The sequence below is a fragment of the Phalacrocorax aristotelis genome, chromosome Z, assembly GCF_949628215.1.
Source record: "Phalacrocorax aristotelis chromosome Z, bGulAri2.1, whole genome shotgun sequence".
NCBI classification, from domain to species: domain Eukaryota; kingdom Metazoa; phylum Chordata; class Aves; order Suliformes; family Phalacrocoracidae; genus Phalacrocorax; species Phalacrocorax aristotelis.
In genome coordinates, this window is record NC_134311.1 from 44,143,697 (window position 1) to 44,166,048 (window position 22,352).

The 22,352-nt window shown below is 37.1% G+C and overlaps 1 protein-coding gene across 4 annotated transcripts in view; it reads left to right on the forward strand.

Moving 5' to 3' along the window:
- Nucleotides 1–22,352, forward strand: part of PCSK5 (proprotein convertase subtilisin/kexin type 5) — a 199,425-nt gene that overhangs the window by 92,411 nt on the left and 84,662 nt on the right. For all 4 annotated transcript variants that reach the window (XM_075078142.1, XM_075078140.1, XM_075078141.1 and 1 more), the window contains 2 exons: nt 10,299–10,387; nt 15,426–15,598. In XM_075078142.1, coding sequence (XP_074934243.1) covers nt 10,299–10,387; nt 15,426–15,598 — 262 coding nt within the window. The remainder of the gene's footprint in view (nt 1–10,298; nt 10,388–15,425; nt 15,599–22,352) is intronic.

The window sequence follows — 22,352 nt, forward strand, 5'->3', positions numbered from 1 at the left end:
CTGTCATATCCTGTCTTCTCAAGCAAGGAAGCTGACGGTGGACAAGAGGCTGGAAGGGGACACAGCTGGGACTGCTGATCCCAACTGATCAAAGAGATATCCTGTGCCAAATAACATCATGCTCAGCACAATGGGCATTGGTCTGCAGGTGGGAGATGATGGGTAATTGCCTATGCATCACTTGGCTGTGTGTTTTTCTTTTTTTCCTATATGAAGCTGTTTTAATCTCATCCAACAAATTTTTCTCACATTTGTGTTTCCAATTTTCTCCCTCATCACAATGGGAAGGAGGGAGCAAGTGACTGAGTGGGGTTTAGCTGCCTGCCGGGTCGATACTCCAACCTTTTAATAATGTACTAATTCCCAGCAGTAATTCTTATTTTACTTTGGAAGTAATTCTGATTTGGAAGAGTTCTTTATGGTAACAGATAGGTAAAGCATTATCCCTGTGAGCCTGATTTCATGGTGAAGTTGACCACAAGATCTGTGATGAGATAAGTTACTCTCTGCATGTCCTGGTATAAGGGACTTGCTCCAGAGAAGTGTCCAAATGTGGAGCTGTTGCAGAGTTGCTGATCCCACAGTTGCTGTGCTGGTCCATTGGTCCCTGAAAATCAATGCATAACTGACACCTGTAGCAGTAGCAATGACTGCATGATGTGTGGGGCAATGCAGGTAGAAGACAGTTGAAGAAAAATAGAAAAACATTGTTATTTCTTCACTTCCGTTAACTCATGTCATTTTAGGTATTGCATGTAGCAACAGCAGATACCCTTGTTAGAGGAATTTGTGATATCTGAAGATTTCAGATATATAGGACACTTCAAATAGGAAACTTATCACCAAAGCAGGTGAAGGTCCCCTGAAAATCGTAGAAATCAGCTTGCCAGCTATAAGATCAAATAGAGGAAAGGCATTAACCAAATAAATTCCATCACTTGGTTTCTTCATGCGTGATTAGGTGGCAGTGTCATCTTTTAATTCACAGGGCAGACCTCTACCGTGGGTCAGCACTAATGTGGAGCAAAACATTCCTGCCTCTCACTGGCAAAGCGTATATAACTTTGCTAACTTATGCAGAGATGCTGAGAAATTGCAGTGTGAAGTTTTATTCCTGGCTTTGTTTACAGATGTGATATGATGATTTGCTTACAGAGCAAAGGAAAGGGTGTAGAATTCACAGATTAATTCTAAAAGTTATTATTATTAACCTGTGGCTATCCTAGTAGAGTTGCTTCTTCGAGTCTCAGATTTGCAATTTAACCTTTTGGTACCTCTTCAGTAGAATGAGAATAGTGATATTTTCTTACATCCAACAGTACGACTTTTTTAGATTGTAGGCATTATAGTAAAAGGTGGTGAAATGCAAGCATGTGGGAAAGGAAATTTACAGGTTTTAGTTAATCACTTTTTTCCTTTGCTAAAAAAAGAACAAACAGATGACAGACTACCTGTATCCATCTCATCCAAAACTCTTCTTTATATCTGCTATATAGATAACATGGTGTAGCCAGTACACAGTGAGCTTTCTCAAGTACAAGCATGTTCACTGTAGGTGGTACATTTGGAATTTTCAGCAGCAAATTTCTAGCAGGCTTTACTCATTGTGTCCAAGCCCATGTTTTCTAAGGCTAATATATTAGATAAATATGGGTGGATTTTCCTAGGAATGGCAAATGCATGACCTAGCCAAAAATACTCATGTCAGTATTCCAGTTCTTACTCTAAAGCTTTTAAAAAATATTGAAAATTATAATATATCCAACTTTAGGTAGCCGTATATTCAGAAACACTGATAGCAGTTCACTAGTGAAACTTAATAAATAAGTTAATAGGAAATATACATAAAGCATACCAAGAGTTTCTGATTTGTGTAAAGCAATATTGGGATTGACACTAACTTCCTTTGCAATCTGAGGCCTCGTTCCCAAATTAGGATTAATTTTAGACTCCAAAAACATTAGCAAATCCTTAAACTATGCTCATTATCCATATAGTTGCACGAGAAGAATTAGTGTAAGGACTTATTTTCCAAGTCTCATCTTAAATATGCTTATGTCAGGTTGAAATATTTTGGGTTTGTAATTAACAAGAGTAAATTAAGGTGATATAAAGCATCGTTTAAATGGTTCAAGAAGCTAGCTGCAAAGATTTTTGCTTGGTTTTTTGAATATATTTACTTTTATGTCTTTCCAGTTAAATCAGTGCAATTTGTAAGTAAAATAGTTATTGATGAAGCAACATATCTGCTGACAACATCTAGAATTGTGAAGGCTGTATGCCCATGTTTTTTCTGTGTCCCTTCCTTCTGCTTTTCCCTGTGTCCAGTAACTGATTGCTCTGTCTTCTGGATTGGAGTCACATTGAGGTGAAAGCATAACATGCCCAATATTTAGTGCTTCAACCATGTTTCATAAATTTCATTGTGATATGACTTCTGTTTATAACCATGGCAAAAACTGAGGTAATGGTGAAACAGTCCTCCATGGTTGTGCACTACGCTGTATGACATAGAATGGAAAGGTTATTGGGATGCTGCAGAATCTAAATTCTAGGATTATGTTCTGTTCACTGAGACTGTTGACACTGGGAAGAGAGAAAGAGAGAGTTTAATAATTGTGTTGAACCAGTAATTCCAAGGGTAAAAACTAGCTAAATTAAACCATTTTTACATGGTGATTACAATAATTTTCTTGTGGAAAAATACGTGCCTGTTTTTGTCCATCTTCTTCCCCATTAAGTTGTATAATGCAGTAGTTCCCTATTCCCCTTACCATTTTGTTAGCCATGTTCCAAAATTATTTGAAATTGGGGTTTCGTTTGTCTGGTTTTTTATATGTCATGAGTGAAGAGGTAAAACAGTCTAGTCTCACAGATTAAGAAGGACGAAAGTACAGACAAATATTCGGTTCTTCCCAAGTATGTATGCTACTTCATTCTTCAGTCTGCACACAAAAAGGGATCAACCACCATCATGTGTGTAAAATGGTTGCCAGAACTGCTTGGAACACATCCTCCTTGTTCTATGGCTTTTCATCTCTTCTACAGCCTCTCAACCAGCTTGAATTAGGTTAAAAAAAACCCCTTTGCTTATGTGTCAGGGGAGTCTTGAAGTCTAAGCAGCTTCATATTTTTCAGTCTCCAAAGCAAATGAAATAGTCCTTTTAGTTAGGTATATCTAGGCAGCAATATACTGTTCGAAGGTAATACTGGTCTTGTTGTTGCTGCTAAACAGGTTTAATTCTAGTGCACAGGAACTAAACTGTACTGGGTTTACCTGTGATTTGCTTTAATGAATGAGAATAAGAATTGGATTACCCACCTTAAGAAGGTTACTGTACAGTTGATATGGAAGTCTGTATGAAAAAAAGAAAAGCTCAGATGAAAGTTCTGCTCTTTCCTGGCTTTTGAACTATTTTATTCCTTCTCACCAATGCCTTTTGCGCTCAAGAAAAGAAGCTGAATTAAAATTTTCACTTGGCTTAAAACATATTAAGACATCAGTAAATAATTCTTTTTAATACATAAAACTATATACTTGACTAAACATATAATTTGCTGATTTCATTTGCTATTTCTCATTCTATGTCAAATTTCATTGACTCCATCAGACCTATTCACGATTGTTTTGCCTCTGGTAGAAAATAGAGACGCAAGACATAGTTGTTTTATAAATGCAGATTCATTTGTCCACTCACAAAAACAAATTGGTAATTGTAAATTGGTAATTAATATTGTCGAAGCACAGTCCTTTGTTGAGCTCATATCAGAACTTCACACTTATGACAAGCTAGCTGCTTACTGGTAACAGCTAACAAATGTAAAGAGAATGGCATGGCAGCATCACTGTTACCTACACTGTGAAGTTTAAGATGTGTGTGTCTGAGATGTGAAGTGTTCCATGTGTTTGTTTTAATGCTGTCACCTTTGATTCTATTTGTGAGAAATAGATGAGTTATTTTTCAAGTTATTCTCTAAGTAACTTCCCACAATTATGCAAAAAGTCATTAGCCTTGGGGACCTTGACTCAAGACAGCTTCCAGTCTTGTGCTGTAACCACATTACAACACTGTGTTTGAATCTCAGAAACAGGATCCTGTCTGTGATATAACACCCAAGTCTTTGGCATTTTTCCTGATCTCACATTGAAGATTTGCGTAACTTATTTTTCACATTTACTCTGTCATTTCTTTCTCCACTGTTAATATCCAGATATCTCTCCTTTGTGAAATAGCTTTATTCTTATTATTTTTCAGGTGTAGCAGATTGTGTTTTAAAGGCTAAAGATAGAGGTTTTCCTTGCACATGCTTTTAACATCTGACTGTTCCTTTATATCTGCTTTTTCAAAGGTTCCTAGAACAACATCCCAACCCAGTGCCATTTTGGAAGGTATTTTTCATCCTCCAGATTATTAGAGATCGTTTATACGTGAATAGGTCTAAAAAATTATTTCTTCTGCACCACATAAGACATTTTGCTGGGATGCAATAAAATGCATTTCTGATAATTGCTGTTCAAATATATATTTTCTCCAACAGTTATTACATTGTGGGTTCTCAGATATCATATTTTCCTGTTTACGAATATATTCCAGTGTAAGAGAGATCTTTGAAAACATTTGAAAATTTAACTAAAGACAAGTTTTGCAGAAAATAAATACCAACAGATATTTTTCTGCAGATAAAAATGCCTACCTAAAATTCCATTCTCCCCATAGAGGTTTGAAAATTATTTTAACCTCTAAAGTTCCTTTAGTCCTATAATTTTCAATGTCCACCAACTACATAGTTTAGTTCATGTCACAGGTTCCATCCCTGGGATTCTACTCTAATTTATAATAAATGCTAAGTAATTTTTTTCTTAGTAAGAATGCATTGTCTTTATGCATAGGGAATATGTTTATTACATAATTATGCTGAGAAAAGTAGTTGACAGTTATCAAGCTGTTCAAGCACGGCCTACTAGAATATATATAACCTCATGTAAATTTTTATATGATCTATTCCAACCTTTTTACAATTATTTGATATCCACCCTTACACTATGTGCAGCACAGAATTTGCAGAGTATGTGAAGTTTTCTTCTTTTCTCTAGGTGTTCCTCTGGATTAAAAAATAGCCAACACCCTAAACAAAGAAAGAAACACAGACACCCCCAAAACCCCCACTGTTTTCTTCATTTATTTACAAACTAATTCCTGTGCTGAGTATCTCTTACAAGACCTCAGTAAATTAGTGTATGCCCAGAGCTGTTTGTGATGGGCTTGTATTGAAACACTCTGAAACTCTTTTCTCCTTATGTTCCCATTCTGAAAAGACTCACTGGTGACAGGTTGAAGTGGGTTGGACTGTAATGTTAGTGTCATAAAGCTGGAGGGCTTTAAATCCTCCAGTCCCCTGAGCTTTTTGTGTTCTGAAATACTTTATGAACTCCAGAAGAATAAAATACAGCAAAGAAATCCACAGTCAGTGTGTCTGTGGAATTCAAAGAATCGCTGTCAGAGACAGAGGCTCTGAAATGCAGAGCCAATATACATGGCAGGGGCTTTTCAAATTACCAGCAGCTGTCTTCACTAACTCTGGATATTTCTTTACTCTGAATTTTCAGAGGTGACCTTAATTAACTTTTATCTTAAAGATGTTCCTGGTGCCTTATACCTTCTTCCTCTTCTGAAAAGCAAATTAAGAGTGGTTATTAGAAAGTAAAAGCCTTACGTTTAAATTATGTCAGTGGGATGGGGATTGATAGTTAATCACAGAGCATGCACCTTTTCTCTTCCATCATTGCCGGAAGCACAATCATTTCTGTCTCAGGAAAAAAAAGTTACTGAAAAAAGTTACTTTGTGTGACAGATCAGTGTGTAGCTCTTAAATTTCTCTCATATACTTAGAGAATTGTTAAAAGACTTTATCTTTAGCATGCAGGTGCTCCAGCCCTGTTCATGCATGCAGCAGGAAAAAGTAACACACCTTTTCACAGAAGTGTATTTCTTCAACAATGTATTTCAAGTTCTCCATATAATAATGAGGGAATCATAAGGCAAAAAAAATTATCTTTACTAAGGTTTTCCTGAGTACACCTTTGACACCTTAGTGACAGATTCCTGTCACTTGTTAATGTCCTGTGACTTGTTATTGATAGACTGACAAATTTCTTCCTTATAAAAAGAGTAGAAAATTGATCTTATTTGCCTGTGTATTTGCTTTGTTCTTTGTGTTCTGTCTCTCTCATATATGAAAATGAAAATAATTGCATTTCTAAAAAAGTTGCGCTTATTTGCCTAGAATGGAAAAATTAGGTAAAGCAGTTAAAGCTAAGCAGAATCATAAAAGGTGGTTTTATGGTGGAAAGTTCTGGCCAACTTTATAAGCATCTAAGTACAAATTTTTGGGCAGATGATGCCTGTGATATTTCTTTTACCTGGTGGCCTTTTGAGCCTAAATCTCTCTTTGAATAGCATTTTTTCATGTCTCTCCTTATGAGACAAACAAACAACAACAACAAAAAGCTTTTTTTCTTTCCATTCCTTTTCTTGATATTATACTCCAGGAGGGAGATGTTTGTAGATGGGCAGAATGTCTTATAACCAAGTTTTCTTTCATGTTCTATTCTGTGGTACTCCATCACACTAACATTAACACAAAGAACAAGCGCAAAACCTTTTAGCTGAGTGTCTCTTCAAAGTGCCAGTTGGTAGTCTGGGAACGTATTTCCCTTCAATATAAGCTGGCAAAGGATCCAGTGAAATGAAGCATTGACCCTTAAAGTTTATCAAGATAGGCCTTTGTAGAAGGTCAGTCACGCTTTGTTCTAGGATTGCATCAACTTTTTAAACAAGTTGTATGTGATGCAGGCATCCCACAAAGACAGGAGATTGTTGTGTTTTGACATATATGTACATTCACAAAAAATGCTAACTTGAAAGTGCCTCTTGTTTCACTGCTTGTTACTGGTTATGCTGCCTTCATGAACTGTTTGAAGTTTTCAGGATTTCATGCTCAGTAGAAGGTTTCATAGCTTTAAATCAGACAATCAATTTCAGGCATCGGTTTCAGCATATTGGTTTGTCAGGTTAGTTAAGAAATTAGTGTAATGATTAATCAAGAGTATTTTCTAATTTTAACTGCAGAATTCAGAGTCTGTTCCAAGCATAATTTTTTACATACAGATTTTTTAGAAAGTGTTCCCTTTCACAGCATAATTGAAATATTACCTGAAGGACCTATTAAAGGTAACATATTAAAACAAATTGTGTTGCATGTATGATTAATTCATACAGTGGGAAACTGATTGCAAGAAGTGCAATTTTATACATATGACCTTGAAATGAATAAAACAACTTTTAATTTTGTCACTTCCATTATAAATATAGAATGCAATTAACAATAATCTTGGCAGAGAATCAAAGGCCTTTTATAAAATTCTGCTTACAAAAGAAATTTATGCCATTACTGGAGTTAAAATATGATAAAAAGAAGGATTTTCCAATACGTGAGGACTAGTGAAATATTCAGCAAAGTTAATTTAACTCACATGTTGTAAAACTGTCCAAAGATCTCATTCTCTCTGGAAAATGCTTTTTTCTATGATAAATTTATATGAAAGTTCTTACTGTGCTTTAATTCAATAAATATGGGCCATGACACTTCCATATCAGTCCTTTGAAGCCTTGGCTACTTCTTAGTAAAGTTATATCTACCACTGTGGCTACTTCCACTTCAGCTAGAATTTAGGGTAGTTTCATGTTGCTGGTAGTCCTGTGTTACGGTGGGTTGCTGCTGGGAGGTGCAGTCACACAGTGGCCCCTGGACGCCCACCACACCTTCCCTCTGTTTCCCCTCTACAAACATTGCATGGCCTTGGGGTGACCAGGGTATGTTTGTTGATCTGGTGGAAATCTAACACTTTTGATGGTGCTCAGTGGATGTAGCTAACAAAGTGGCAGATATCCCTGTACTCCATTGGGAACCATGTTGAAACCTGAGCTGCCTCTTACATTTTGCATCAGGCAGCCTCCCTTCTCTAGGTGTGGTTTCCATCTGTGCCCTTTCTGAACTGAAAAACCTTCTTTCCATCACTGCTTCCCAAATTTGGTACCCAGGAGGGGTTTCTTGCCAATGCAATCTCCCTCTGGGAAGCAGGCAGGCAGTGATTCGTAAACAAATTGTATGCACTGAGGTGATGCATGCAGGTATGTTATACCTACATTTCTAGTCATCCATGCTTTGATGTATGAGTGGTAACACCTCTAAACTTATATGTGGCACCTAACAAAATCCTGATGAGAAGGAGGGAAGATTGGTAATCACATGTCTTGTAAATAATTCTTAAGACAAGCATTTTCCTATAAATATCAATATATTTTAAAAAGACACTGCTTCAAACAAACACAGAGCTATAACACTATTTGAAGATACTTGAAAATTAAGAAGGACCTCTTTAAAACTTGTTTTTGTCGGTGAGTGCTGAATTATTTACTTCAGGCTTTTCAAAATAATTCTGTAATAGGATAAGACATCGGTTTATCAGTTGGGGTTGGATAGGCTTTCTTCAAATGAAGAAAATTAGGCTTGAAAATTAAGCTTCATATAAAAAATGAACTTCAAATTCAGTCTTGAAAAATTCTTTGATCAAGTCTGGCAACCAAATGATGAATTGTAAAGAGATAACAGGAAATTAGTTGAGATATACATATAATTGTGAAACCTTGATCCAGCTTTAGGATTTATCAGCATCCAGCTTGTCATGTTGAATTTGTGAATAAAGATTACACTTTCCTCATAGATTATATATGTCCTTCTTACCTGATAAACTGAATTATCTCCTTTGAAATTTTAACAGGTTAGCATTAATCATTTTTGTTGCTTATTTTTTTATTTCCACTCTTTTTTCCTAGGCCTATTTATTGTTGTTCTTGTTTTGTATTAATCCATTCCAAACAATTTATCTTAGTGTTTTTCATCTAAGTGTCTCAAAAGATTAAGGGAAAAAAGTTACATTAATAATAGGGAAGTAAGAGTGACTCTACCCAAAACAAGCTGCACTAAGAGAAGGCAACTGTGATTCTTGTTTGTAATATGGGCATCAACTTTAATTCAAACACATCCGTGTTCTCCAGATGTCTATGTAATCAGTCTGTCAACCACCACCAGCAGAAGAGTGCCTGTGTACACAACTGACTTCACTTCACCTCCTCTGAAGTGCTTGCCATGTTGTTATCTATTTTTTGCCTCGACTTTTTAAGCTTTGTTCTTTGTGGCTACCCAAGACTTACACTATTCTATCTCCATCTCATCAACTCCCCATCTCTTTCCCTGCCTGGTCTGAAACTCCATATCTCCTCTCCACAGCAGCCCTCTGAAGTTCCCTATCTGCTTCTTGTTGCTTGCGTTGCATTTCTGCAATGGAGTTAGTTAACTGCACAAGGATGAGGGCAAAACTTACTGGCACACTGTGTAATCTATATTGCAGGCAAAGATCACAAAAAGCAGGGACAGCTTTCCCACCATGGTGACCATATGGATGACTGCTGTCTTATAGAAAGCATGGATCAGGGCTAGGCAAGGCATCCCACTGTGGCTTTGCGCAGTGGGGATGAGTGGGGCGTGAGCAACCACTGGAAGTTTTCTGTTTTCCTTCAGCAGCTTCTTAACATTATACCCTTGCAGCCCACCTCTGCTTCCAAGCACAGGGTTTGCCTCTGATGTGGAGGGTACTTCAGCTGCTCTTTCTGCTCCCAAAAAGGCAGAAGGCTTGCAGGGTTGGCCCAAGGCATGACCAGGACATGCCTACACGGAAGCTATGAGCATACCTGGCACAAAGCCAGTCAAGCTTGCCTCTAAACGGCAGTGTGGGCATTGGTGCAATCTCATCTTCCTCATGGAAAAGTGTGGTACATGCTGTGCCTGCTGGAGGTTGTATGGAGATCTACATACTAGGAACACAGGAGGTTGCAGAAGAATGCAGAACAGAAATTCTGACTTGTTCACAATTAAGAACTGGTATCCAAGACTTCTTTCCATTGATGTGGATTACATATCAACATTGTATGTCTTTGTCACAAACTGCATGTGTTTCCAGTAGCTAGAAAGCCTACCTAAAGAGTTTAATATGTTTGTGACAATGATGTTAAAATGTGTTTGTAGTATATTGTAACATGGATGTAAATTACTGCAGGGGATTAAGTAGTGCAAGACATTGTGGATAGTAGTGCTTTTATCACTTGAGGTTGGGCAAAGTCAAAGCCTTTAATCCCAGCAGTCTGTGCTTACTTGGAAAAATGTTTGTCTGACTACAGGCATGGAACCCGTTGTGCTGGAGAAGTGGCAGCCACTGCAAACAACTCACACTGCACAGTAGGAATCGCCTTTAATGCCAAGATTGGAGGTATGTGAAACAATCTCACAAAAAAAAAAAAAAAAACAAAAACACCAACAGTAAGCAAAGAGCCATTTGTGCTAAATAGTACATTCAGACCTTTCTCAACAAGAGAAGGAGATTTGTATGGATAACAAACCTAGCTGTGTTAACAAGTAAATCTCAGTTGTAGAGTGGTCGTTAAATACCAGTACTGAAGGAGTTTGTCTGTAGTGACACTTCTCCAGTGCTCCCTGGAACACTGCCTCTCAGTACACATAGAAAAATAGAAAGCAAGACATTTGCTGAAAACACAAAACCCAGAATTTGGACATTTGGGTCTTTTCACAGATTCAGAACTTTAAGTGATGAACTTTGGCAAACCAGAAGTAAATGTACACATCAGGAATATTGCCTTGCATATTGATCCCAAACAAAACACTGTCAAAAATTTAAAAAAATTTGGGTTTTTTGTGTGTGGTTGGAGAGAATTTTCTTTTGATCCCTCTGTGTGATAGGATTACTGCCTGCAATACGAGATTCAATTGCACTGTTTCGTTCATTCAGCCAAGAGGTTTCAAGTGGTTTCTATGAATTCTTAGTCAATGGCTGCTCAGTTAAGACCTTTGGTTTAATTTGTAGAGATGACTATCAAGATGTCATATACATGTGTCTCAGGCTGTAGCCCACCTGTGACAGATTTTAATGCTTCAAGTGAAGTTTCACCCTGTACTTCTGATGAAATCATGTGATTGGTATATTGGCTTTCAGTAGAATGGCTCAAACTCACTAATTGTTGATTTTCTGTCCCAAAATAAAGCCCATTTGTGAAAACAGAAACATGTTTACTTATATATACACCAGAGAACAGCTCAGAAATATGACCAGGGAGAGTTGAGGCCATGTTTCCACAATTAATAGTACTGTATCTGTTCTCTACTGGATCAGTACAAGTTTGATCCAAGTCAAATGTGAGCACAGCTGCATTTCAAATTAGCCAAAGCACACAACATTGTCCTAAAGTCAGCTTTCTGTTTTTCTGCTGGCTTCAAGAGGATAGACAGTACCTGATCCAGTATAAGGTTAGAATGATGCAGAAAAGCTATTTCCTTTCAGGCAGAGAGCCTGCCTGCACAAAGTTACCCTGTCAGAATGGTTAAGCACATCTGAACTGGCCAAGTAAGTGGGTTCATGGCAGATGAACAGGCTGTCTCATGTGGTCATGGCATTTGGTCATGTACCAGCAGCTATGAAATCAGATTTATTGCATTGTCAAAGCACAGAGGAGAGTTAATTCACTGATACAGATGGCTTCTGGAGAAGTTTCATTTGTGAGTTGGCTAGTCACACAACCTGCAACAGCTTGGGCGTGTCCTTGAAAAGTTCTCCATTAGTAAAAGTGACTTCTTAATAGGTTATTACTTATTAAGCATTAGGAATGTGCAATAATAATGTTTTTGAAACTCTCCAGACATATTAGCTGAATGACAGCCTTTTCTAAATATAGTGTAAAAACTGATACAGGTGGACATAGTATAAACGCAGTTAATGTGAACAGTAAAGACTGGATATGTGTGCTTTTCATAATATATTTATCGATTTATTTTGTATCAAGAATACAACAGCCTTCAAGAAATTTCACATGTCATAGCAGTGGTCTATGAAATGAAATAAAAATTTTAACCACTCAGTTTGTCACCATGATTCTGTAGAGCCATCACTAACACTGTTCTTAAAAGCAAGCTGGAAAGTAGTAACAGTGTGTAAACTTCACTTGAGTTAATGTACCACCTTTTAAAAGTATTGACACTTGAAAATACGACTTCAGGAGGCTCAGCAGATCATCTGCAGAAAGTCAGAGGCAAGAGGGAATTCCAGGGTATCAGGAATGGAGGTTAAGCTTCCCCTTCCACTAAGGGTATAAATTTAGAGTTTTGCTGATGATGATCTCTATTTGGCATGCCTTCATCCCTTCCCTCAGAAAAGCCATAAGCTACACGTGTGCATATGCAGTGGTTGTGTTCCCTCTCCAGAGACCAGATAGGGTGTAAAAATCTTGAATCATATGATGGTGAACTAGTGTTCAGCTCACTTGTTTCCCAGGGATTTAAAGACTCTCCTTGGGCCTTCTTGGAGAAGAAACTAGAGTTGAGGTAAAGCAATTACATTCTCCTTACACAGAGGAGCACCTGCTGACAGTGATGTTGAATTTGCTCCACGAAGATAAGTATACTTTATTTCAAACCAAAAAGCATCTCTGGACACGTAAGGAGATAAAGGAAAGGGGAAAAGAAATCCTTTCCATCGATATTCCATCAAATCGTGGCAGCTGAAAAAATCCAATTAATGATCTTTGTGATGGGAACTCATTAACAAGTTATCCACCAGTAATGCTCACTTTTTTTCTGAATGTGTTTGTACGCCGTGTCTCATTTCCACACATTTAAGAACCTCTCACCACAAATAGGTCAAAAATAAGATCCTTAGAAAGTCTGATCTTTCACTTAAAATAATGTAAGTGGGGATGTAATCTGCAGATAAGAAAATTTGAGTAAAGTTGCAATCTGGGCCTTCAGTTCTTTTACAGGTTGTGGTATTCTTATAAAAAATTATGTACTATGCCTGCACTTTGTGCTTAGGTAAGCTACAGGCCCTTTCACTGACAGACAAACCAGTGTTCAAAAGGGATAGATCTTTTTTTTTAATGTGACTCTCTGCAGTAATCACACATAGCAAATTACCACCTACAGAGTTTGAGAGAGTTTTTATTGGAAGGGATGGTTTGTGTGTTGTTATTGTTGCAGGATGGTTGTGGAAGTTGCAAAGCATCTGTGGGGATTTGGGTTACTTGGCTGAGCTCGAGTCCTAATGGGAAAACAGTTACACTGAATTATGGCACAACAGATGTAGACTGTCTTCAGCTGATGAAGAATTAGTTCAGCTGTTTAAGTCAGATGCTGGTTAAAAACAAACATTTTAAAAGAAAACTTGCTTTCAGCTCAGTTTTGCATGTTTCCTGTGATTCATTGAAAGTTTGTTCTGACTAAAATGCCACTTACATTTTGGCAATTACGGCAAATATTGGAAAAAGTTTACAGAGCTCTAAAGTCTTAGGTGGAACAGTCTGCAAACGCAGTCTGTTAATTCCCTTCTGGATGGCTTTTATTGCACTATCACCACATGCCAAATGCAGTTTGGAGGTTTTGTGATTGGCAGAATTAAGTAATCCAGGCACGGGAGGTGGGGAGGGGGGAGAGGAGAAAAAAAGGAAATAAGTGAGAGAGGGGGAAATGAATTATTTTTGTTCTAAACAGCCAATGAGACATCTGTTGTTTAAAGTCACTCTTGAAGTATATCAGTCAGTTGTTGACCAGAGAGAGCAACACCTAAGTCACAGCCTTGTCCATGTTGCTTTAGATTTGACCACTTCACCATTAGGAAAAAAACCTGGTGTAAATTACTTCAGGTGCCAATGGCAGAATTTGGAGTTATTGTTCACCAGCTGCACGTAGTATTATTTAGGCTTGCTACAAGTAAAAACTAAAGGGAAGCTTGATTTTCCTTCTTTCAAAAGCAGTGCATTTTATATTGTCTTTATTTAGAACTAAATATATTTTAATGTGCTTGAAGAAATTGAGAACACAACTTCCACCCATCATTAATTTTCTGAGATTATGTTGAGAAAATAAAATAAAACCTGAGAATCCCAGAGTTGGTTTAATGACTTTTTTAATAAAGTAAAGTTCATACTGAGATCACTGTTTGTAAAAGTTTATTATCTCACAAAACATGGGTGGCATTTATGTGAACTTAGAAATATGATCACTTTTCAATTTTGAGTCAATTAGAGTAAGGAAAAAAAAGAGCTTGTATCAGCAAAGCACTATGCTTTTCGTTAATTGGAAGTTAAGGTCTTGGTAAACACTCAGGTTACTTTAGTCTGAGCTTGTGAGCAAAATGAAATGTGTCTGTAATTAAAAATATGTAAATTTGGCTTAGAAATAGTAGTGGCCTTTTAAAGGAGAAAGAGCATAAAATTTGTTAATTGTAGAAGTAATCATTAGTCTGTACTATTGTACAGTTACATGCTAAATATTATTTAATATTTAACATCCTTTTGATCAGATTTCACACTAGCTGTATGTAGGTTCTTTTTCTTATTTAGGTTAAAAGTGGCATTGGTGGTTTTATCAGTCATAATTAACTGCAGTCAAAGTCTTATGGTTAGTCACAAGGACAACTTTTAAGATTTTCTCAGTTCCCAGGTTTAAGCCTACCTTATTCAGTCTAGTGATTTTAAAACACCATGATGCCATTCACTTTAGAAGGGCTGGAACATTGACTTGTCCAAACCCACATGAATGGATTGTTTTAACACAAGAATTTCAGGATATACCTTACAAAAGTTTATTCTGCACAGGGAAGGATGTTCACAATATTGTGGTCCCAGGTTGAATAATGTTACAAATAGGGGATTTGTTAGCAACTACCTGTGATCACCTTGCTATTGTGTATGGTAATCAGTCTGTACATAGGAGCTTTCTCTCCAGTTTCTTCTTTGCAGCCTCCTACAATGAAGGAATAATGCCATGTTTATCTGTCAGCAGAGATCCTTTTATTACATCTGTCAACATACTTAGGACTATGAATGACTCAAATTAGCCGCTGCAGTTTCACTGCAGTATAAAAGGAGAAAGAAAATTATATATTATCTTCAAGTAAGACATACAAAAATTTCAAGATTCAAGCCTTTTTTTTAGGTTTCCTTTATCATGAAAGTTTGTTGTTGAAGTATGAAGGCTGTATAGTGCATGAATTACTTGTAGATAATTTTTAAAACTTGAAGAAAGACCAAAACATTCTTTCCTTTTTTGTGTTTTTTCGTCTAAAGATTTTTTTCCATTGGAAAAAACACATATCCAAACAGGTTTGAGTTTTTTCTTAACAACAGTAAAAATCCATATCATCATTCAGACCAATGTCCTACACAACAGTTTTCTCTTGGGGAAAAACAAAATGAAGCATTCTGAGTTGGTTGGTCCTGTTCATTGTATCTTTCATTCTGAAGGTGTACGGATGCTGGATGGAGATGTGACAGACATGGTAGAAGCAAAGTCTCTAAGCCTTAATCCCCAGCACATCCACATCTACAGTGCCAGCTGGGGGCCTGATGACGATGGTAAGACTGTGGATGGACCTGCTTCTCTAGCACGTCAGGCCTTTGAGAACGGCATCAGAATGGTAGGTTGGCATCAAAGTGTATCTCCTAGATCTGTTCTCGTGTGGAGGTGTATGGGTACACATGCCTGGTACATACAGGTGCACAGTATGGGGAAGAGGAAAGGATTCTGAAGCAAAGAAGAGAAGCTTCCTATGCATAAAACTGAAAAATGCATTTCCTTCTGTAGTGACCTGATGGTCAGTCCTTCTTGAAGTACCATCTCTGTTCATTTTCAGCTGGAATGTATCACCCTCAGTGACCTTTAAAACTGCTCTGAGGTAATGATGTAACTGCAAGAAAAAATAAGACTGAAAAATGCTACTTTGCACATCAGTGCCACGTCATCAAATCTGAATTGAAATTAAATTGATTATTTTAAGTGAGTTGGGGGCTAAAAAAGTCCTCACCCACGTTTCGTTTAGTGTTTGTATCTGGTCTCAGAGAACTTACACGCTATTTATAAGTTACATATACATTTCTCTACAGGTCCATGCTATTATGTTTCCTCTGTAATATAGCCCAGAGGTCTTCAGTAATACAACACACAAAATCCTGAATGCCCCTATATGAAAAAATCTTAAGACCTTTTCAATTTTGTTTAAAAATTTACTATCAAACAAATAAGACTACAGAAGGAAATGACAGAGGAACTTTTGATGTCAAAGGCCAGTCTTTAGTTCTTCCTTTTGCCCTCCTGCCTGTTAAATAGATCAGGGAATTCCTCATCTTCCAGCACTTACACCTCTTTCTACTATATAGGACTGGTGGAAAGGATTTTAAAGTTTTGCATTTGAAGGTCTAAGCATTATTTTAAATGCAGCAGGAGACTTGCCAGTTCAGTGGCAGGCAGCTCTAGGACCAGAGAAGAGGGGATTAATACAAAATGTTTGTTTAAAGAGAGTGAAACTTTTGGACCAAAGTGGAACCAGAACATTGCTGCTGGAACATGGTAACACTGTGCATCAAGAGTGGAAAGTGCAACTATTATTGAAGTCAATAAGTGTTTTAACCAGTTATGCCAAGACTGATTTTAGCAAACTCTTCAGCCTGGAACGTTTATGCCACATGTAAGAGGCAGTGTCTGCCACTGAGAGAGTGTGTTAATTTAAGGTATACCATAAAAAGCAGTTGTAATAGCAAACAGGGACAATGGGTGCAGAGTAGTAATAGCCAAGGTTACAAGAGTATCTGGTCAAGCTGACAGTCTGTATGCACAGTGCAGCATTTCAGGTGATTTACTGTATACTTGACTGTAAATTGTAAATAAATATATCATAAAATTGATACTCAGTATCACCATAAACATCGCCTGGCAGCACAAGCCTAGGAGGTGTGAATTTACATCTGATCAGAGCTGCATCCCTGGCTTATTTTGGTTTCCTCAATAAAGTTGCATAAATTTCTTACTCTTAGCCTTGTCCTCCCTGCCCCAAAGGTGGGTAAGACTACATGCTCACCTACCCAGCAGTTAAGTCATGAAGAGCAATTACTGAAATACTAAAGTAACGACAGGGACTGTGTGCTTCCTATGCTACGTGATGTTAAAGGCATGTTTTTCAAACTCAGTTCCGTGAATGCTTTATAACCATGCAGCCATGAACCACTGCCTTCCTTTCACTTGGTCATATGATGACCATTCCGTGTGGTGCTGCAGATTTACGTTTTCACTTGTTATACATTATGTAACATGTGAAATCTAGCATAACAAAATACTCAAGCACATACTTAACTCTACCCTGCAAGAAATTCCAGGGGCTTAGCTGATAGATTCTTCCCCAGAGAGCTCTGCTGTATTTAGTAATCATTACTAAAATGGCTGTTGAAGTGCTCTTGTAACAACTTAACGAGTATATAGAAGGCCAAATGCACCTCCATTACTGTTTCCTATGCATCATCAGCCCTCCTTTCAGATGGAATATCAACGCTACCAATCACCCAACAGTTTACTGCTGTTTGACAGTGACCACAGAGATGAAATAAAATAAAGTGTTGAAGGGGACCCTAATGGAACTGCAGGATGCAGGGGAACTTGAACAAAATAAGTTTTATGCTTAAAGATATACATACGTTAGTTTAAATGTCTTATTTCATGTAGGTAAGACAATTGTGAAAAGTTCAACCCAAATTTCTGTACCAGAAGAACTCAGCCATTTCCTCACTGAAATCTCATACTGGGGATAAATCCCATATAAATCGAGAATGTGGAATAATTTGCCAAGACCGTGGCTCTTGTCTAGAAGCATCATTGTTCCATTGTTATTATTATAGCAGTATTTGAGGATACCGTACAGAACCCAGGTGAATTTCATTTTACCAACACATTGTTTTATATTATTAGTAAGTACCAGTAAATAGTGGAAACATAGTATTTAATTTTAAAATTCTGAGATGTTCATTCTTTTCTGGTGACAATGAAGAGAAAGAGTTTGGTATATTTTTTTGAAAAATAGTAGAAGTCAAATTATTTTTAGTATTTAGTTTCTACTTCATTTTATCATCTTTTTGTTCTGCCTGAAGTTGCCCACACAGAGTTGAATATATCTAAATATTTCAATATACTTGAAAATTTTGTCTATCTCTGACTATCAAAGCTTTTTCATTTCTACTAAGGAAATAAAAATTCTCTTTAAAACTTACATAAAAATCATACTGATAAGAAATACAAAATGTTTAAGATTAATCCCTAATTTTCATTCTTTAAAATGTAATATAGACTGAAAGATTGCCAATCACAGAATCACAGAATCACAGGTTGGAAAGGACCTCAGGGATCATCTAGTCCAGCCTTTCTAGGAAGAGCACAGTCTAGACAAGATGGCCTGGCACCCTGTCCAGACGACTCTTGAAGGTGTCCAACGTGGCTGAGTAAACCTCTTTCCTGGGGATATTATTCCAGTGGTGACTGTCCTCACTGTGAAAAATTTTCTTCTCGTGTCCAGTCGGAATCTCCCCAAGAGCAACTCGTATCTGTTCCCTCCTTGTCCTCTCCTATGTGACTCCTTGTGAAAAGGGAACCTCTATCTTCTTCGTACCTACCCCTTCAATGTATGTCTCAATTACCACCTTCTTTAATAGGCTTAATTTCCAGATCAAAAATTAATTTTAAATTATCCTGTTCTTGTCCTTTTTAATAAACCATGCCTTTCCATGTTCAGATAAAGGTTCTTTTTCTATATTTTCTTACAATGTCATAAGATGTGTCATTTTAAAAGACAAGGCAAATAGGAGAAGAAAAGATGAATTATCTCTTTGCCAAAATAATCCTAAAATTAGATCATTGTCCAAAGTAATGAATGAAGTACTCAGCCAAAGAGAGATTTCCCCAAGCAGTCACAGTAATTGTGCAAATAATAATAGGCAGACAAAAATCCTTATTACGTTGTGTACAGATCTTGACCTTCCTTTTTTAGAAATATTGAACTGAACAACAATAGTTTTACATCTAGTATGATATCTGTGGTGTAAATGAAAGTAACATTGGTACAGGAAAATTTGGCAAGACCGTCTTTCAGATCTACACAAAAGTTCATGACTGATATTCTTCTTTTATTGTGCATATGCACACACAACTGGATAATATTTTTTTAAAAATGGGACAGCAAAGGGGAAGGTCAGGATTTTTTAAAAACATCTGAAAAGGAAATTATGCTTGGCTTGTTTAATTAGGAAAATCAAAGGTGGTGCTGAGTAACAACTCTGAATAGAGTATAATTAAACAGAATCATTACTTTTTTTAATTATGAAGTAAAAATTAAATGGATGCAAGAGCCACAGTTGCTTGTTCAGTTTCCTGAGAGACTGGGATGCGTTTAAAAATGCCTGGTTTAACTTTAGAGCGTATTATTCCAATTAACAGCTCATACAGGGTGTTTTAAAATCTGCTGAGCTAATATGATTACTCCTTCCAAATACTGCAGAAAATAACAAGGATAAATGACTACAGTTTTTCCGTAGAGTACCATACAGACAGCACATGCCATGAATTGAAATAGACAAATCTATTTAAAGAAAGGATACCGGGTAATAATTGAGTTTACAAAATGACAACCTAACCCACAAGCTAAATACGCTTTAAAAATTCTGCCCAGGATGAAGGTAAAGGAAGAGGAAACCAATTTTTAAACCTGTCTCAAGTACCATGATTTTCTGTCATCTTTAGGGTATTTTGTTTTAATTCTATTAAATTTGCATAATTGAGTTCAAAGAGAAACCTTGGAGACTTTGCTATCAAACAATTTCTATGCAAATATAAAAGGTCCCTTTATAGCATGCTTCCGGTTGACAAGGTCCTTTTCTTGGAAATAGTGCGGTCATACGGGTGGAAAATTCTAGAGGCTTGTGTTTTAAATATCAGTGTATTAGAAGTTGTAGACCTAATAATCTCAAACATAATTCCATTATAATCATGCAGGACTTTCCTGAAACAAAGGGCAGCATATCCAAAAGTAACACATTCAGGCAAAGATTAGGTATGCAATGCCACATTTCACCCTGTGTTCAAGAACAGACAGCATTGCAAAACATGGTTGTGGCCAAATCATGTAGTAAGACTGTGCTGAGTCTGGGACAAAAGGGAGAACACAAAAGCCTTTGCTTGATTCAGAAAGATAAAACCAAACTACCATTAGATTTTAGAACAACTGTGTCTCACAGTTTATAACCATAATGCTATAAGCACTTGAGAGACTTAGGCTCACCGATTCCTGGCTTTCTGGTACAGCATTCAGACTATATTTTTTTCTATTCATACAAATAAGCTTGCTATTCTGGGATCAGTCTCAACATCAATTGGAGAGTAATGTATTTCAGATATTCTGACTTGTTCTTTCACTGCCGTTTGGCAAAGACCTAATAGTCAAGTTTCTGGATATATGACCCCTGTTGATATTTTACATTGCAGGGTTTCAAAGAGCTGATTATCTCACCTCTTCAAATGTCTCGCCAACTCCATGCTTTATGTTGTTTATTCTCCAGTACCCATAAGGTAGTCCAAATCAGCAACAGGGCAGGTCATCCTTAGTACAACCTAAGAGGCAGGGAAATCTACATGAAAAATTTTGGCTTTCTTCCTGCATCAGTGCAGGGGCCTTCATCTTATTGCCATGACACCATTCTGTTTAGTGAGCTGGACACAAGCCAAAATGTTTGATGGACATTAATTATCTGATGCTGTGTGGCTGAACCTCCTGTGAGAACTCGGCTTGGTTCCTTCCCTCCCATCATCACTGCCCCTTCTCATCTCTCTCGCTTCACCAACTTTGGCTGCAGAGTGTGTGTTCAAAGTGTTTGCTGGGAGCGCAAGGCTCTTTTACAATCACTAAACAAGCCTCCTACCCACATGCAAATCAGAGAAAGGCAAGGGAAGAAAAGGGAAGAGAAGAAAAAGGAAAGGAGAAAGGAAATAAAAGGATTTAATGTATTTTATTACTACTACTACTACTACTGTATGCTTCCACTCCAAAAGTGGAAGAGATTGTTCATAACTTGCAAGTGTCCAGGCAAAGGTTTGCTGCCTGTGTTGTACCACAGATGTTTCCCTTAAATTTATTTGTCCTGTCATCACTTCTCTGTGTCATTCTGAGTAGGATGTGTTGCCTACGCAAAGAGGAGTTACTCTGCTTTGCCAGAGCATTGCACTATAAAAAACAAAGACAGAAGTTACTGCAAGGAGACTTCCAGTCAAATGTCTCAAAATAACTTCCAAAATGGCTGTCATTTTGTACACTGAAATATTGTGTTGCACAGAGGTTAAGACCAGATTTTTTAAACCATGTATTGTGTTTGTTCACCTTTTACAGTTGCCATTTGAGACTGAATAGCACATATCTCTGTGTGTGCCTATCTCAGATCATATATAGATAGGATTTGCATGCACAAGACCAACTGCACTTTTTCTAGTTAGTTGGCCAAAACTTACTTGTTGAAGATCAATCAGAAGAATTAGTGCTGTGCTTGAGGAAGGTCTCAGAAGACATCACTTCCAGTATGCCAATGTAACCTAATGTTAGGTCCTGGCATATATCTATTATATGATTTGCATATATACTGTGTGCCCCTATTGCATCTATGATGTAATATCTGAACATGTGATATTATAGTTACTTCAACATACCAAGTTAAACTTTGGGTGGCCCTGTACTACAGATGGGTGCTGACTATGGACCAAAACTGGAAAAGCCATATGGCATTTTAACGTTGTAATTTTTCCTTCTGACATCACAAGACATAGCATCATTGGCTTGAAATAATATTCATAGTTCTAACACAAGAAAAGGCAATTAACATCTAGTCCTGGCCTTCATCATAAGTCAGATGAGCAAAATTTCATCCAATTATTACTGCATCAATATCCCTGTTTTCTTGATTCGTCTGTTATTTTCTGTTTTCTGTACATCTTTTGGGAAGAGCCAGTGTTGAATGAAACCTTTTATGTCCATGGCTGTACAAGTCACTAACAACCTTCACTATTAAAAATATATCGCTTGTTACTCATCTAAATTTCTTTGTTACTTTTCCACTGTAAAATGCCTCTTCTGCTATATTTATAGTGCATCTTATGGTTTTAGAAATCTCCACATGAAAGTAATTACAAATTTTGGCCAAGTGATCTCTTGGATAAATTAAATTGGGACATAGGGACATAAGACAGGAAATGACTGTGTAGGTCATCCAGTACAGTTCTCTACTATCACAGGCATCATGTCCTATAAATACATTCAGCAATTTGTATTCTAGAATTAATTTTAAAATTTTCCCCCTCTCTTTCTGTTGGGA